This window comes from Falco rusticolus, chromosome 4, assembly GCF_015220075.1.
Source record: "Falco rusticolus isolate bFalRus1 chromosome 4, bFalRus1.pri, whole genome shotgun sequence".
Lineage (NCBI taxonomy): Eukaryota > Metazoa > Chordata > Aves > Falconiformes > Falconidae > Falco > Falco rusticolus.
Window position 1 is genome coordinate 41,689,485 of NC_051190.1, and position 18,138 is coordinate 41,707,622.

Consider the following 18,138-nt stretch of genomic DNA (forward strand, 5'->3'; position numbering starts at 1 on the left):
CCTGCTTTGATCTATTCGATGTGAACATTCCCTGTCTCCCCAAAGGAGAGTGTGGTGGTACTTAAGCAGTGCATTTTGGAACAGCAAGTGCTGTATATGTTGAATCTTTTTATGTAAATACCATGATGACATTAGGTTGCCTTGTTCTTTTGCAAATGCAGACTAAGGAAGGGCTCGATTATAGTTAAAGGATGACAGACTCTACTGTCTTCCACCTCACCCATGCTTCTATTTCTTTGTGAAATTGTGCAGATATTCTGGACTCTGGGATCTCCTTGAGCTGTTTTTAGAAGTAAAATACTTGAGCTGCACCACCAAAGTCATGAAAGATGCTTGTTCATGAACTCTGCAAACCAGGAGACTTGCCCCCTTTTAACAACAGCCTTGGATTCATTCATTTATTTATGTATTTATTTTAAAGACAAGGCCCTTCAACTCTGTTTTGTGGGCCCCAGACACAGAACGCTATCTGCCAGAAGTTCATGAAGATGATAAAAAATGAGTAACAGGACTCCCAGGAGTTTATGGGGTGTAGAATGTAGGACTGGTTAAGATTTTTCCTTCTAACTTGTCGTGTTGTTGCAGAAGAAGAGATGACAGGACTTGGGCAGCGTAAATGAGGCTGGAAAGCTTGTCCCTGTTGAGCTCAGAAGCTGCAGTTCCATCCGGCTGTGGTTTTGGCAGCTTTTTTATCTTTCATCTCTTTCAGAATTGCTTATCGCAACTCTGACTTGGTGTACAGCAGTCACTGCTTATGTGACGGGAGCTGTGATTCATTCTTCTTGGTGCCCGTGTCCTGGCCCCGCTATCCAAACTCTTTCCAGCTTGCCTCTGATATATTCCAGTCTGATTCTCTTCCAGAAAAGCTCTTTGAAGAGCCCTGATGTGCAGGTATGTGAGCATTGTGGAGGTTAGAAAAGGAGAAGCAAGAGCTCGTGGGAGATAAAGTCTTAGTGGTCCAGTTTTTTGTGTTATCACGTTGTGGGTCTTTGAAACAGTAGCTGGACTCACTGTCCTGTGAAGCCAAGGAAACTAACTGTTAATTCCAAAAGAAACTCAGCTTTGCAGTGTTTTCCCGCTTCCATCCAGCATGGCTACCTGAGTACTGCCAGGCTTTTCAATATTGCTCTTTTGTTCTAGTCACAGGAACTGTAGCTGACTCAGTCAATTTGCAGTTTCTTCCACTGTTAAAAAAAACCCAAACCAAACAGATGCAGAAAACGCAGTGTCAAAGCATGCTGAGCTGTGAACTGAAGAGCCTTCTCGCCTCTTTGAGAAACACCCTATCTATACCAGCTCACCTCCAGGATGCGAGGGAAGGCTGGAGTGTGGGAAGGGTGGGTTTGCTTCCAGGCGTAAAGCTGGGGCTGCCTGTGGGCTCCCCACGGAGAAGGGAAGTGTCCACGGCAGTCTGCAGGGTGGCAGAGCGCCAGGGCCTGGGGCTGCTGCCCCTGTGCCCGCCAGCAGACCCTGCACAGCTCGCAAAATGGGTAAGCCTTGCAGTGTTTACACATCGAGATGGATCCAAGCAAACAGGACTAAAAGATGGTTTGAGATGTTTTAAATTTCACCATTAACACATAGCATGACAATACCCTTGTTGCTGTGCATCACAGAAAAGTCAAGCAAAGGAGAACATCAAAAAAAGGAATGAATTCGCCTTTACCTCCCTGCTCCCCAAATACATACTGTGAAGGCTTGTGGAGTAATTGCCCTGTGCAGCTTGTGCTGCTGTTTCTAAGTCGCTTAATTGTTCCTGGTTAAATGGGTTTGGAGCAGCTGAGGGACAGATGAATGTGCCCTCGTGAATTTAAAACAGGCTTCTGTGTCTTTGGCATGAGTTGCAAGATGGAGATGCAAATCTGCAGTGCTAACTTTGCATCCATGTCCTGCAGTGTCTCTGTTTCACCTCTTACCTTTGCATCTGTCCCAAGGATGCTTTGAGGGAGGTTTTTACAAGCTGCAGTCTGAAACACGGATGTCACGCTGCATTAGTTTCCCTGCTAGCAAGCTAGAATTTAACACAAACTGCTAGTTCCTATATTTTCACTCTTGTATCTGGATCAAGCCCTCCTGAATATTGGGGTCCCCCTCATTTGTTTTTATGTTTTCCAGGGGTTCCTCCTAAGAAACATTATCTTACAGATTACACGCTCATGGAAACAATGCATCTTTATATGTTCACAATACCCTGCTGCTGCTGAATGGCTGTTGTCGTTCCTAGTAACTAATTTTGCCTGTCAGAAATAATCACTCAGTATGGGATTTTAAGAGTTGCTTGTTTTTTTAAAAAAAATGCATCCAGTTTCGCAGTGTGCATTTTAAAAAATTCACATATCCTTATGTTTCATGTGCTTAATAAACTGTACTGAGCTTCCTCTTTGAAAATAATTTTTCTTACTGAAAGAATGTGACTGAGTTACACTATATTTGCCAATGCATGTGTTTTATGTAATGCAGTTACATACAAAAATATATGCAAGTATATCTGAAAATTAATGTATTGAACATTCACTTCAGAATAGTTGTTTTGTACGGTCATCTGTAATAATGGTCTTCTCCGACTCGGTTGCCGTTAGAGGAAAAATGTTTAGGTAAGACACTTTTATGAATCTCTTTTTCTGGAAGAGTCATTTCTTTAAGGTCTAAGGTAACTAGCATTTAATCACATATTTACTCCAAACATTATCCTTCAAATCCCCTATGCAGTCTGATATCTGAAATCAGTGGCTGTATTTTGCCTTGATTTTAAAGATCTGAAACTGTGTGCAGTTGCTCTGAAGCAGCAGTGGTGATGAGCGAGGCTTTGCTGTTGTTTTGGTGTGTGCATGAGAGCAGAGTTCTGCTGGCTTGCAAACTGCCGCTGCTGCTTGCAGTGCTTGAAGAAGATGGGCCAGTGGGAATTGATCAAGAGATGGATTATGGAGGCAAAATTCAATTGGTTATTATAATAACCAAATAATACGTTCTTAGACAAATATACCAATCACATCAGCTGATCTCCTGTGAGAATTTGTGTGTGTAATGAAGATGGAAAAGAAGTTGGTTTTAGTTATACTCACATGTGATATTGCATGATTTATTCTGACTCTGGACTAGAAAACGATAAAACTTTTTATATAACCTGTCAAGGAAAATTAGGGCTATGCTACTTTGGTTTTAAACCTCTTACAACTTTTTTTTTTTTTCCTACGAGTATTTCAGAAAGCCAATACCATTTCCAAATGTATTTTTGAGCCTTTTATGAATACTGTATTTTGACCATTAAAGGACTTAAACAGTAAAGGATAAAATAACATTCTGGGAGCAAACACATAGGAGTGGTTCACCTAGGGAAGGAAGAGTAGGTACCACTGGAGGGACCCCTGGATGCTAGTGGGTACAACCATGTAGTGTGACTGGAAGGGATGTTTGATTTATATTTAAAGAGGCATCTTATCATTGTGGGGAAGGCAGATTAGACAGTTGGTAGCAGAGCACCCACGGGAGATGCCTGAAGGGGATGAGAATGATGAAGCGAACCTCGGTGGGCTGTTTCAGCCTTCTGTCATTGGGTATGTTTGCACTGCTCCATTTGTTAGCTCCTGCAAAGCTGTGTTCACGTAAGCTTTTAATAGGCTTCTGGAGATTTCTAAAAAGTAATACTTTGCAGAGCAAACTTAAGGAGGGAATTGTAGATTGCAGAAGTACAGATAAATAACTCTGAGCAGAGGGCATCAATCAAGGTGGTTAATCATTGTGAGAGATGCTGAGGGGATTCACCCTTTAACAGCTTTTTTCCGTAGTGGTAGTGTTACTGACTGACTTGCTTTTGTTTTTTGCTAGAGGATGGTCATGAGATAAGAAATTTATGATATTGGGATATTTTTTATGCATTGATTATGCAAAAGTTAGCACAACTAAAGAAGCGGAGAGTGAAAAAAAAATAATTAAATTAATCTTGTCTTATAAATGAAGTTACCCTTTTCTGAAAAAAAATAACTGGTTCCCCCTACACTTCTGACCCAAAACCTTATGAAGCTCGTCTAGCTTTTTCCAGCATGTGCACAAATGTTGTGCAAGTGTTTGCTCACCTTGGCAGATTTCAAAATACCTGGAATTTTGAATTGAACTCAGAGCAAACTAAGTAAAACGAAGTGCTGTGTCAATTGTCTGGGAAGGCACAGGGAATTTTCTTTGTACCTGGGTGTTAATAGGTTCATGATTTAATAGATCTCTGTAGACAAGGAGGGTTTTGTTTTCTTTTGCCCATTTCGTAAAAGCTCAAGTGTGGTGGAAAGCAAATGGTATCTTGGCTGAAGACAATACAGAAATTAAATTTCTGCTATATTAGCATTAGGTAAAAAATACTTCCTATCACGGTATCGATAGATCAATGCTTCCCTGCATTGGTCATCAATATTGATGCATCTAGTCATCAATATCTGTTTGCATATTTTATTGATGGCATAGAAACGATGTAAGCAGTAAGCTGTGATCTCTTTTCACTGGAAGGTCAGATTCATTCTCAGAGCGTATTTGTTAAATAGAGTTCTTTCCAGGAGGTTTACAGGTAATGGTGACAAATCTGGGCTGCAAGCCTCAGTCCATTGCTACTAGATGGTCTACACCCACTGGGGGTGGGGAGAGATCCAGCAGGCGCAAAACGCCAGCTTAGTCTGTACAGGCAAAGGTGGCCCCTAGTGTCCTGCATAGGACACAGGGTACCACACTTCTGCGTGTAAAGTCTGAATTTAACCTGTGTCCTGGATAATAATTCAATGACCTGTTTCGTCTATTTATGACTTCCAGCCAGGCTTTTTGCATGGGTGATCCAGAGTGAAAGACGAGTTGTATTATCGTTCATGCTACTTGACTCTGTGTCATTTATATTTAACTGACTGAGCTGGAATCACAGAGTGGTTGAGGTTGAAAGTGTCCTCTGGAGGTCATCTGGTCCAACCTTCTGCTCAAGCAGTATCACCTAAAGCAGGCTGCTCGGGACCGTGTCCAGCTGGGTTTTGAATATCTCTAAGCATGGTGACTCCACATCCTCTCTAGGCAACCTGTCCAGGGCTTTTCTCGGTTTCGGTGGAGCTTACTGTATTTCAGTTTGTGCCCACTGCTCCTTATCCAGACTCTGGACACTATTGAGAAGACCCAGGCCCCTGTACTTCCTCCCTTCACATTGACGGGATGCAACCAGAGCTGCCTTCAGGCGGAATGTTGCGGTTTAACCCCGGCTGGCAACCCAGCCCCACGCAGCCGCTCGCTCACTCCCACCCAGAGGGATGGGAAGGAGTATCGGAAAGGCATGTAAAACTCAAGGGTTGAGATGAGAACAATTTCATAGGTAAAGCAAAAGCCACGCACACAAGCAAAGCAAAGCAAGGAATTCATTCCCCACGTCCCACGGGCAGGTGCGTGTTCAGCCATCCCCAAGGGCAGCAGGGCTCTGTCATGTGTAACGGTTACTCGGGAAGACAGATACTGAATGTTCCTCCCTTCCTTCTTCTTCCCCCAGTTTATATACTCACCGTGACACCGTATGGTATGGAATACCTCTTTGGCTAGCTTGGGTCACCTGTCCTAGCCGTGTCCCCTCCCAGTTTCCCGTGTCCCTCCAGCCCTCTGGCTGGCAGGGCCCAAGAAACCGAAAAGCCCTTGACTTGGTATAAATATTACCCAGCGACAACTAAAAACATCAGTGTGCTATCAACATTGTTCTCACATGAGAGCACTCTACAAAGAGGAAAATTAACTATCCCAGCTCCCACAGTCTGTCTTAATAGAGATGTGGTTAATTGGTAGAAACTTTTTTCAGGGGATTGATTTTCTTTTGTTTCCTAATGCTTGTCCTGCTGTCTTTTTATATTAGATGAGATTTTTCTCATAAACTTAGGTTGAATTGAAATAATAGATTGGCTTGAGAGACTAACTTGGAAACAGTTTTTTTAAAGCTCAATGTAGTCCACGTATACAGAGAAAGTAGAGAAGAGCAGCAAGGGAAAATAGGTAATGATCTTTACCTCCTGGCCCCGCTAAAGCTGGGAGATAGCAATTTGGCCTAGAAGTTATTTGCCTCAACAAGACCTATCATCAGACTTGAGTCTCAACCCTGAGACTGCTTTGAACATCAGCATTAATCCATCAAAGCATGCATTCCGTTTCTTTGGATTTAAATTAGTGAAAGGGGAAATTGAAACGAATGGCACAGTAATAGTGGCTGCATCCATAGGGATGTGAATAAATGTTTGCATTTCTTTTTTTCAGAACGTCAGCTGGAAAGAAATCTCTCCTGATTGAGTCTTTTTAAGTAAAGAAAAGATAAAATGGCGTCCATGTTGCTTAGTCGACAGCTGACCTGTTGCCTGCAGCAAAACTCCAGGCTGCTTGTATTTGGTAAGTGTTTTTTTGTATTTTCTTGCTTTGTATTTGGTAAGTGTTCACTTTACACTAGTGGACAATATTCCAGTTTGAATGTCCTGGGGTTTGTCCAGTGGTGTTTATCTTTCAAAAACTGAAGAATGTGATGTTCTGCATCTTAGCTAATGATGCAGTTGTAGTCAGAATTGGCCCACAAAGGTGCTGTGGGTTGTTTTTAGTTTTTTCTGCAAACAAGAACTCATTTACTTGATAATTTGTTTTGTAAACACACTAACTGAAACAAAGCTCTTCATCCCTTGGAACTCTGCTCTTACTTCCTGATGCTACCTGGTGCAGAGAACAATCATCCATCAAAATCAGGTGTTTTTTGTCTTTGTGCTATGTGTGTGACCCTGCCCATCTTCCCTTGTGGAGAGGTTTTGTGTGAGTGACTTGAAGGCCCTTACTGGGGATGTGTGTTTCTGCAAGGAGTTAGCTGTTGTGTGAAATAAAAACCTACTGCACTGCATCAAACTACTTTCTCTACTTTATGTAATTTCACTACTTCTTTTTCTACTGTTTTCTTCTTTCTCTCTACATGTATAATGGCACGTTCTTACTTGGCCCCAGCTGGTAATTTAGCATGTCTGTGTGAATATTAAACCTGCAATCTCTGTGAAATAGAAAAACTAAATTTCTGTTGGCTTTGTTGGACAAAGCAGTGCAGAATCTAAGAACTAGCATCCATTTTGCGTGTTGTTATACTGAACACAGTATGGTTGAATGGCTTTTTCTGTGACTGAGTAAATGCCGAATGTTTCTTCTCCAGCCCTTCTTCTGCAGTGCCACTATGCTGCTTCTGCTCCTGCCAGGCAAACAGTCCATTTGCTCAGAAACTTAAACATGATTGATTTCCTGTTAAATAATACACTTTGGGGAGCAACTGACCTTTGACTAAAGAACACAAAGTCTGGTCTTGTAACTATTGCAAAAGTATTAGGTCAGTGTTTCAGCCTAGGATGCGCTTCTATTTATGGGAGTGACGCACTGATTATCTGCGCTGTGCAAGAGCAGTGATCGTTTGGTCGATAGTGGACAATGGAAACTGCTTGCAGCAAGCAGGCCTTCGTTAGTTGTCAGTCCTTTGAGCTCATCTGTCATCTCAGCATCACTTAATGCTCCCTGTCCCTCCCCATGTCTTGCCGCTTCCGAACTATAAAGACAAATACAGCTGTGTGAGATATTGAGGTCACTGGAGGGCCGATGCACTAACTCACTCTTCTCACCATTGCAGTGAGGGGGCTGTAGATCTTCAGTGAGAAAGGAAAGCAACTCTGCGCTCCATTAATCCATCCTCATTTTCAGAAAACTTGGGAAAGTGGGAAAGCCTGCCAAAATGTAGAAGCAAACAGGGGGCCTTGGCTGCTGGTTGTAGAACAGACCTGCGGCCTTTGGGAGTGAATGGTTTGTGTGTGTGTTGTCCAGAGATTAGAAAAGGTGGAGCAAGAGGAAAGCCCCTCGCCAGAAGACACAGTATCCCGTCCGTTTTTTAGGCTGCAGTATTCTTGACTGACAGAATAGGCAGGAGGCTCTGATGCTTGTAGCAAAAATTGGAGCTTGAGGCGGTTTTCGTGGTGAGCCCCACCTAAGGTTGCAGTGCTGTTGGTCTCTGCTGGCTTTTAGGGGAATGCAGAGGACAGCGGCCGGGAGCTCCCTGCTCCACAGTGCTCTCCTCCAAGGTATTTTTGAGCACTGAAGTTCAGAGCTTTACAGACTAAAAAAGAGACTTGTGCATTACTCCCACAAAAATCCTGCGGTGCCATTTGGTCTGCTAACTTTTTTTCTGTGGTACTGGAATGACAGGGTTTGCAAAGGGGAGGTGGAGGTGGAGAGCAGGAGAAAATACATTGCCTCTTGGTAGAAATCTCTGTCTGTGGGCTGTCGTGCTTCAGTTGTTTGTGTGCATTAAGCACAATAATCTTGAATCTGCCATAAATTTATTTACAAAAGGAGATTTTCTTCATCCTTGATTGTTTCTGATTTTTAAAGCAAATGTGGGAGTTGGCATTGTGCTGGCCCCTCGCATGAAAGAAGCTGGTAACTGACAAAAAAGGGGCATGTGAAAAGGAAGGATGGTGGCAAGTTTGCTTTCACTGCAGTGAAGAAACAGTGAAACTGTTGTAAAACACGTGGGGCCAAAGGTGACTAAGCTTTATACAGATCAGAATATTTTTAGGAAATTTTCTCTTAGTTGTACATGGGGGATAGTGTTTAATTCTAATTAATATGGATTTCAAGGCCTCAATCTTATAAGGAATATGGGATAACAGATAAGCATCTGGTTGGAGAATGTTTTAACTTAACCATTGCTTGTAGTGTTCTCATTACTAGCACAGTACTAGCCCACGGCAAGCTAAGTAGAGAGGGACAATAATGAAAATCATTTAAGTTGGTCAAAATGCAAAAGCTAGGCAAAACATATGAAAGTAATGTGCAACTTAAATATTCCCCAAAAATATGAAGCCCAAGTATTTAGAGTCCTTAACACCTTGCTTAGAAGTGTCTTTATCAGATATGTGTTTATTTTCCTTATGTATTTGACATACTTGATAGTTTGGCCACAAAGATAAAGTTCACTAGAATTTGAAGGGTGACAGAAGAACGGCAGTAGGCTGAGTAGCTAGCCTTATCTTTTTTTACAAAGACTCCTGCATAGTGCTGTAGTATGGTAACAGCTGGGAAATCTGGGAGAGGTGGCTGATGTTGGGGAAATGACAACGTACCTCGGCATTACGCCTTACCTGAAGTGAGTTCTGTTGCTGCTGTCAGCCTGGTGTGCTGCCAGGTGATCACAGCTGATCATCTGAATGTAAATTGTTATTCCACTGTGTGCCAGCTCTGGCTTTATCGGCTGTGGCACTGTGGTGGGAGAGCTGTTTCATTTCCATGCCTTGAAGGCAGGTGGAGATGCAGTTGGTTGTTAGCTGGCAGGGTGCTGTAATTATGAGGACAGTCTGGGACTCCAAAGATCTTAGGTTCAGCTTCTGACTGATAACTTTAAGGGGCTGAATTAGTCTTTGAATCCTGAACTGAAAAGCATGCCAAAAGGTCGGTCTTCTGGTAGCCTTAAGGTAGCATCCATTTGCATCAGTGCGTGCCAGTGCTCTTCTAGGATGCTGACCTGTTCCTAAAGGCCTCCAGCAGTACAGCTTCTGCAGCCTCCCCAGGCAATCCGCGGTATCAGTGAACTGACCTTACCTTCAAAACTTTTTTCTAATATTTAACCTAAGTTTAAAAACAGGAAAAAAAGCAAATCCTTACTATTTTTACTGTCCTCAAAGGACCTGGAAGCTGGAATGTTTATTTTTTCTTTGCAGCAGCCTCTTACACCTTTGAAACCTATTACCTCCCCTAAGAATTCATAATTTTTTCTCAACTGGTCTCACTACTATTTCAGGCTCTCCTTGCAGGTCCAGTTTTTCTCCTCCAGACTCTGCACTTTTATTGCAGTGCCCAAAATGGACTAACTCTGGCTGAGGCTGTACCTCACCGATCTCAAAGTTTCCTGTCTCTCCACAGAGAGTTTTATCTCACAGGTGTGCTGCAGTGAAATCTGAGAGATGTTCATATTGATTATTGACTTGTCCCCATTACAGTTACTAGAAAGAGGTTAGAAAGCTGTGAGATACACTCTCAGTTCTACTTTTGTCTTCAGTATTAATCTAAGTCTTGCTAAGACTTTTAACTTTTCTTATTCGGTTTGTACGTTAGGAGCTTCCCTAGGAAAGCAGAGAGAGCAACCTGGATACGTGTGAGGCATGTGCGGTGTAAGCAAGGATCAGTTCCCTTCTCTGGATTGTAGAGAACATGGGCTTGAGGTCAGCTTCAGCTGGTGCCCTGGGAACTGGCCATTGGTGGCTCTGGAGTGCAACCTCTCCCTCTGGACTGAGGAAACTTTACTCTTTTGTCTGATCAGACGTTCCCAGAAAAAGCTGAGATACATGAAAATGTTCATATAAACCTCATTTGTTGGAAGGAGGCGCTGCTGCAAGGCTAAGTTTGGACTTCAGCTCTCAGTGTGTTGAGTGAATGTAAGGCCTGTGCTCCGATCTAATTTTCTTGTTCTTCCTGTGCCACAAAGGGTGGCTGTGGCAGTGCTGGCTGTGTTTTCCCACCTGGGTGTTCCTTGTGGCTGTTCATCCTAAAAGATGTCCTGATGAGCTCTGTAGCTGATAGTGTGGTCTGTTGTGCTGCAAATGGTGAAGGATGTTCTGGCTGATTCAGACCATAAGAACTACAAGAAAAGCAGCAGTTGGATGCTCCTGTAACTCTGCTGAAGAGCTGATTTGGGATTATGCTGTGATGGGGAGGGGGAACTGTTCTTGTTCTTTCTTACAGGAGCTTCCACTTCTGTACAGCCTGTTTGGTACTGGATTTTTATTTCGTCTTTGGAGAATCCTGTTCCAATAAAATCTCCAGTGTGTATGTGGGAGTACTGAAACGCAGACAATCTCATGTGGAAGAGCTTCTGATCTTAGAGCGTAACCACTCTGTAAATAGCAATCTCAGTTTTCACAATATTATGCAATAGCGATGTTCGTTTTCCAAACATCTCTAGCTAGCCTGGCCTTTTGCCATTCTGTTTCAAGATCTGTTAGTAACAGATTCTACTTGCAACACCTAAAAGAGGACTTGGGGGAAATCGCAGTCCTCCTACTTTTGGCTGTCAGGGCCTCCACACTCCAAAAATTCTGTCTGGAAAGCGGCTTGATAGACACTGTGGAGTGGAAGTTAAAGGCATGCAAGGGAGACTGCCTTGCTGCACTTGCACAGGGCAGCAGTCCTATGGCTCGTGTAAGTGCCTCTGTGGGGACCAGAGAGCTTTCACTCTGCACTCCTTCCCAGTGAAACGCTTGCATTTCAGAGATCTGGTATGCCAGCAATTACTTTCACCTATCTTCTTTTTTTTTTTTTTTTTTCCCCTTGGGGTAGTTCCTTCTCTTTAATTAGTACATCAATGTAATTTCAGTGCCTCCACTGGAGTTTCTTCCAGGTAATATCCAGTTGTTGTACACTCAGGAGCTGTGTTTATATGAGTGTTATTTGTGGTTAAGCATATCAGAGATTTCTTTCTAGCCCTGTGTTGAACCCAGCTCTTGTTAGCAGAGATTAATTAACTTAGCACGGAGACCTGCTAACAGTAGTGCTCTTTGTAACTACCAACATCACAAAATGTTAAAGGGTGTACTTATATTAATTATGTTGCCATAGCAATGTGGTACTTTCTTAAAAATTGCTGAGACACCTGGTGAGTCATGAGGGTAGCATAGAAGACAAGTTGGAAAATGAGCTTTTCTCTCTGCTAGCAAATTATGACATCCCATTTGATGAAGAGGAAGGATGTAGTAGTTTGCTTATGTTACTCAAATGTTTAGAAAGATTATGGGTGTTGCATAGAGCTTTGAGAAGTCCACAAGAATCTAGAAAAGTAGAATTTAAATTATTGTACGCACCTTCTTTAAATGGGATGGATAGAAAATTCTCTGCAAATTGTTCAGACAATGTGCTCTCTGATAATTAGGTTCATTACTAGTACAGACATTTGTTTTTTGACTTCTGTCATGACGTGAAGAGCCAGCTTTGTTTACCAGGGAGAAGAGGGTACTGTTCTTAGTCATACCAGCTAAATGTAATTTAAGAGCTTTCCTAATGGTTCTTCAGAGGCAGACACTCTGCTGTAGCCCATTACCTGTACACACTTTTAAGATGAGAGCTGAGGTCATGGCATTTGGTCCTGTTCATAAGTTAATGTAACACAAGAAACCCTTTTTCTATTGCAGTCTGACCATAGACCTCAGCAGAAGGTCAGTGGATTGGCTTGGTCCGTTGGCTTAAGAGTGTAACTTCAGTTAAAAGTCTAGGTACTGATTTACATACAGGTTATAGTGTAATATGAATTGAAGAATATTAATTTAAAATTATATTGTTTTTTAAAAAAGATCTGTGAGGATATTTAGGCCAGTAATATATCTTTATTGAGATTCCATCTTTTCAAGAAATTCTAAAATAAAAAAGCTGTACAGCCATCAGGCGTTTTGCATGGTGGAGTCAGAGCAGTACGGGTACATCGGTATCACCAGTGACAGGTTATCATGTGCACATGCTGTCAGTCCATCAGTGACAAAATCATAATAAACATACACACTGTGGAGGTTTGTTGGAGAGTTTCAGCATTTGGGGAAATCTGGGTCTCACTTGACTTTGTGGCATTTTCTGTATTCTAGCTCTGTTATTACAAAAGTAGTGCTGTTACTTCACTGAAGGACCAGCCACCAGGGATTCCTAATTCTTGAAAATACATTGCTTGGACATAATATGAATCTCAGTTTTTATCTGTCCTGTTCTCTACTGTCTTTTGGAGAGGCTAAAGTGCAGTGTTCAAAACCTAGACCTGATGTGCAAACGTCTAAACTCTTAAGTATCAAATTGGAGTAGCCTGAGTTACAGGGTGACTTCAAGGTTCCTATTGCAGGGTAAGTTGATATTAAAAAGTCAAACAGGAATAATTTTGGCTGTGTTGTAAAGTATATTGAGTACCTTCAAGACAAAAATGCCAGTTGAGCAGAGTATGCTGCAGTTTACTAGGGGGTGAAACACTACAGTGAGTGATCTGATTTACTTGCATCGTTAAGAGAATGAGATACTAATACCATGGGTGGGGGGGAAGCAAGAGAGACCAGAGCATGGCCTCTGGGCTGAAATCCTCCTCGAGGCAAAATAAAGCAGACATTGGTGCGGCCATCCGTCACGGTGTCCAAGTGCTTGGAAAAGCCTTTGCGGGAGAGCGCGCTGCCTCCCAGCTCTGTGCTCTGCATGCGGGGCCTTGGGCACCTGAAAGCAAGAGGCAGCGCCCGTGCCCTGCGGTTATTTGTGGACTGGAGGGCAGAGTGCTGCAGAGTATCCAGAGCAAGGGATGCCAAAAAGCTGGTGAGTCTTCATGCAGGGGTGGCCAGACCATCGTTCACCAGGGCTCTGATGTCGGTGCCTTTTGAGAGCGGTCTGAGCTCCAAGTTTTGCCTGTACAATAAGGGCCGCCTGTGAGACTAACGAAACGGGCTGTCTGAAGGGGAGTGGTGCTGTGGCAATAACCCCCTGTTCCTTAAACTCTGCAGCGTTAAGCTGAGCGGGAGTCCTTGGCTGGTAAAAGCTGCGTTGCTTCCTTTCGTCTCATTTCCACGAGCATTTGGACAGGTCCCTGAGCACTGCGGTGGCATTAGGCTTCAAAAGTCTTCAGCCATGTCGCAGCAAGACAGTTCGTGTTCTTGCTGTGAAGATGCTCTTTGATGAGGGGAGCTCTTCACGTGTGAGTGCCAGTGACTTGCACAACCTGCGTGTGCCAATGCAAGTCACGTGGAGACTGAGCTCTTTGCAGGAGCTGGCCATTTAGAGTGTCATTAACTTTTCTGATCAGTGTCACGATTTACTGGAATAAGTGTAAGGGAAGAAAAAGAAGAGTTAAAAGGGGGGGAAGCAGGGGAGCCATGTTTTTGTGTTCTAAAATTCGGGTTCTTTGGTTTATTTTTAACCAACCCTGTGAACAAGTATACATATCTGATGAGTAGTGAAGTGGGCTATTTGGAATAAATCTGTTGACCTTTCTAGAAACGTGTGAGTTTGTGCCAATCATTTATGTTATACTCTCAAAGGGAGAAGAACGTCATTAAAAAATAAAAACTTTGAGGATTAACTCCACTTTGGTTTTAGCTTTTTCTATCAAAGACTTTGTTAGTATGTTGAGGTTTTGGTTTTTTGCAGGTTTTGTTCTAGCCTGTATTCTTCATTCTCTACCTGAGGGGAAGAAAAACAACCCCTACTTTTCAAAATCCCTTGATCTGGTAACGCAAGGTATTTTTATTTTATTTATGGCAAACTGCTCTGGCAAATTCAAACCATAGTGTTTGTCTGAGCTAGGAGGCAGAATGGCTGCTTGGCAAGTGTAAGGATCAATAAATCGGTGTAGCTGCTGTTATGCCAGCATTAATAAAATGAGATACTCTGTGGGCTCCTGAAAACAAGTATATCAAATTAAATTTGTATTCATGAATCGGCCTAGAAATCATTTTCTAGTAGAGCCTGATGATGTGTAGCCTCCTTTAGGAGATAACAAGTAAATGAAGGGAACCCTGTCACTTGTGTTGCTCATTTTTTAGATGGCCCTGGTTTGCAGGCTTGAAAATGATTGTGGTTTGGATAAGCTGATCTTGAAGCTATTGTTTTAAAAAATGTCTCACAAATTAGCCAACATTACTAATTTGATAAAAATGGCCTTTAAATCAACTGTTCTTCTGGGGAGACCTGTATGTTTTAGTTTTGCTTGGTCAGGCTTTGCTGTGTATGAAAACGTGGCTGTTGATAGCTTCCTGGCTGTCAATAGAGACAAGCTATGCCAATGTGCGTTAGCACAGCACTGCACAGCAAAGTACTGTGTGTTTGTAACTGCTCACGTGTGGCCTTGGCAAGTACCTAGTTCAACGTACCTATGCAAAAGAGGCTGTGGCATGAGCAAAAAGATAATGAAGATGACGATCTACAAAGCAGGCTGACCGGTTTTGGTCTGTCTTTGTCACATAGCCTGGCTGATGGAAGCAACCTCTTGTGGTGATAAACAAGTTAGGACAACAGCAAAATAGTCTCCAAATTAATTTGCGGTTGCACAGCTCTGTAAATATTTGTCATTTTGTAGGGGAGGCTGTGCCCTTTGCAATATCCACAACAGAGCTTTCTTAGAGAAGCATTTATATTTGCGTAACTTAGAATCCTCATCTGTTAAAATATTTCAGATTGTCCTTTAAGGAAGTGGAAGAGGGAGAATGTCATCCATGCCTCACAGGTGATGGCCAGGAAATCTTTGACTGTTAAGTCTCGGGTTTAGAGCCTGGCAGTCGGGCATCTTGCACTTTTGCAGGGCAGGGGTGGCTTGCTTGTTAACAGAAGAGGAGATATTTAATCAGTGTCCAAACCAGTGCATTTTTATGAGAACTGAGCTGAAAAGCCTGAGGAAGGCAGTGCGCCTGTGTAAGCTGCTGCCGCGGCTGGGAGGACCCTGGTGTATGGCTGGAGGGGGCACGGCAGCACGGGGCCTGGGGCAGCAGAGCACCGGGCAGGGTGGGGGGGAGGAAGTGAGGAGGACCACGCCTGTGGGTTATAGTTCACCTGTCTTAAATTCACAGCCGTGTCAAACAATTCCAGGTGTCTGCTGGATTTCCCTGTCTTTCCTGTTACTGCTGACTGCCAAAATGTCCGATGTACTCTGTGCCTTGCCGCTCTTGGGCTCTTGGTGCTTTCCCCTTTATCACAGCAAGTAGCACCCAGAGCCCGGGGCGATGGAGCGAACAGGACATGGAGGAGGAGAACTGTTTGCAGCTGGTTTGCTGTGATCTCCATCAGGGAAGGAGCAGGGTGCACAAAGGGGTAGTCTGGTCTCTTTTCCCCTTTTAGACTTCATAGTGTGTCTGCTAAATCTGCAGCTTTATTGGCTATGAATTGTGTAGCTTTTGATCTTTTATACGCAGTAGCTTTTTCCCCCCCCAGTGGAGCAGTTGCCATGTGGTCTCCAATTTACATGAACGCTAAACAGAATGACACAAAAATGAAGTGGTGTTGCTGTAACAAAACCTATTAATAGCTTTGCAGAGAGGCACTGACGCATCTCAGATACAAGGACTTGGAATTAAAGCTGAGGAGAAGGATCATCTTTGCAGACTAAGTTTTCTGCAAATGAGCAGTGAATTTAAGTGCTCGGTTAGAGATGCTTTCAAAGAGCTGTGATTTTTCAGATAAAGTTCCTCAAAATCAGGCTTGCTTGAGACATCTCGGGATGACACAAACTAAGGCAAACATGTCTCATCACTGTTGGAAATTTTGGTGGAATGGCTGTATTCAAAACAGTGCTATGCAGTATCACAGTATACCTTCTGTTTTCCTTGATACATTTATTTATCAAAGAGGACCTTGATAAATGGTTCTCCTTGTAAATACATCTATTTATCAAGGATGTATAATTTATTTACATTTTTGTTTTATTTGACATCTATTGTTTCCAAACAAAAACCATTTTTAGTATGTTTCACAAACAAAACCCTGGCAGGGAGAGGTGGTTTTGGGTGGGAGCACAGCGGGGCCAGCGCTGCACCCTGGTGCTTTTCCCGTGCGTGGGTGCTGGCCCGCCTCCCCGCGTGCCCCCGTGCTGGGCTCCTGCTGGACCGGGCTGCGCTGTGTCCCTTTAGCATCTGGCAGTGCTGCGCTGGTGCAGCGGGATGCTGGTGGATGGTGACTTCAGGCTGTGCTGCTGCGTGGCTCTGAACCCCCAGGCAAGGGCTGGTGTCCCCTGGCTCCCAGGCATGAGCCAAGCACTCTGAACGCGGCTCGACTTTCTGCTGATGAGGAGAGCTAAGGATCTTCGTTTTGGGCTATCCAAATTGCACCATCTTAAAAATGCTTATCCCAGACGAAAAGAAGTTATGCCCTCATCTTTCGGGTGTTGATCTAGTCCAAGTGTGGTACCCCTAAATTAAGCGTAAGACAAAAATGTAATTAAGAGTGTTAGTTCAATTCAACAGTTAACCACAGAGTATAGAGCAAGTTCCTAGTCTCTTGCTGGTCACGTTGGTGTCGGGCTCTGGAGGCTGTGCTTCCTCTGTTGCAGATGTGCAACTCCCATGCCATCCTGTAAATGCCCCTAATGGAACAGGTCCGTACCTGGAATATGTGCTGAACAGAACTGTCTCTGTAATATGAAGTATGCCCAAACCCTGTAGTTTGAGACAGTTACTTCAGAAATGGAAGCAAAGCCTGTTGTTGATGAAGCACAGGAGATTTTTGCCTTTTGGTTTCATTAAGGTGTCACAGTTATTATGATTCCTCAGTCACACACGTGGGTAAAGAACAGCAAGGTCAGAGGCAGGATCAGAGGGAAAACTGTCACTGTTGTTGACCCAGATGTCAGAGCTGCACTGCAAGATGCTGGATTCGTGTGATATTTTGAATTTATTTTAAACACAACCACTTGCCTTTCTAAGACAAATCTTTCCCAAATGGTGTTCTTCAAGCTACTGCAGAACATCACAATGGTTTTTACCTGTGGACTCCATCAGGCTTTTCAGTTATTACTGATAGCAGGTGAAACCGTCACTTCATAGGAGTGGGGAATTGACAGCAAATATGCGCAAGGCGTAATGGACAGGCTCAACAACAGAGATGGAAGCAGATATGCTCTTAGTCCTCCTGTCCTTTACAGTAGGATTTGTCTCTTTCTCTAGGGGTGCCTGGTCATCTCACTTATTATTTTTTTAACTTTTTTTAAAGCCATCTCACTGGTATTAGTTTTATCTTAACGCTTGTCAGAGATGAGATACTTAGTTCACTTTGGACAGTTCAATGTAATTGGTCTTGTCTGTCAAGTGGTCTGTCAGGTAAGGTATGGATATTTATTCTTGAGAGGAGAGCACAGAAAATATGGTCTGTACTCAGGCTTTCATTATTTCTTACAGGACACAGATATATCAGTCAAGCTGCTGCTAAAATTGATGTTGATTTTGATTATGACGGACCTCTAATGAAGACAGAAGTTCCTGGACCACGATCTAGAGTAAGTTCCCAAAGTATAGTAGCTTGTGGGGATTTTTTTCTTTAGCTGTGTTTAACTTGCTAGAAAACAACTTTCATTCCAAACCTTAAATGTGATATGAATAATCATAATTTCACAATAGTCTATGCCCACTTTTATCAAGATGC

The 18,138-nt window shown here is 43.1% G+C and overlaps 1 protein-coding gene across 2 annotated transcripts in view; it reads left to right on the top strand.

Annotated features, from left to right (window-relative positions):
• Positions 1–18,138, top strand: part of ABAT (4-aminobutyrate aminotransferase) — a 57,428-nt gene that overhangs the window by 16,455 nt on the left and 22,835 nt on the right. For both annotated transcript variants that reach the window (XM_037385741.1, XM_037385742.1), the window contains exons 2-3: positions 6,253–6,381; positions 17,895–17,992. In XM_037385741.1, coding sequence (XP_037241638.1) covers positions 6,312–6,381; positions 17,895–17,992 — 168 coding nt within the window. In that variant the 5' untranslated portion in view covers positions 6,253–6,311. The remainder of the gene's footprint in view (positions 1–6,252; positions 6,382–17,894; positions 17,993–18,138) is intronic.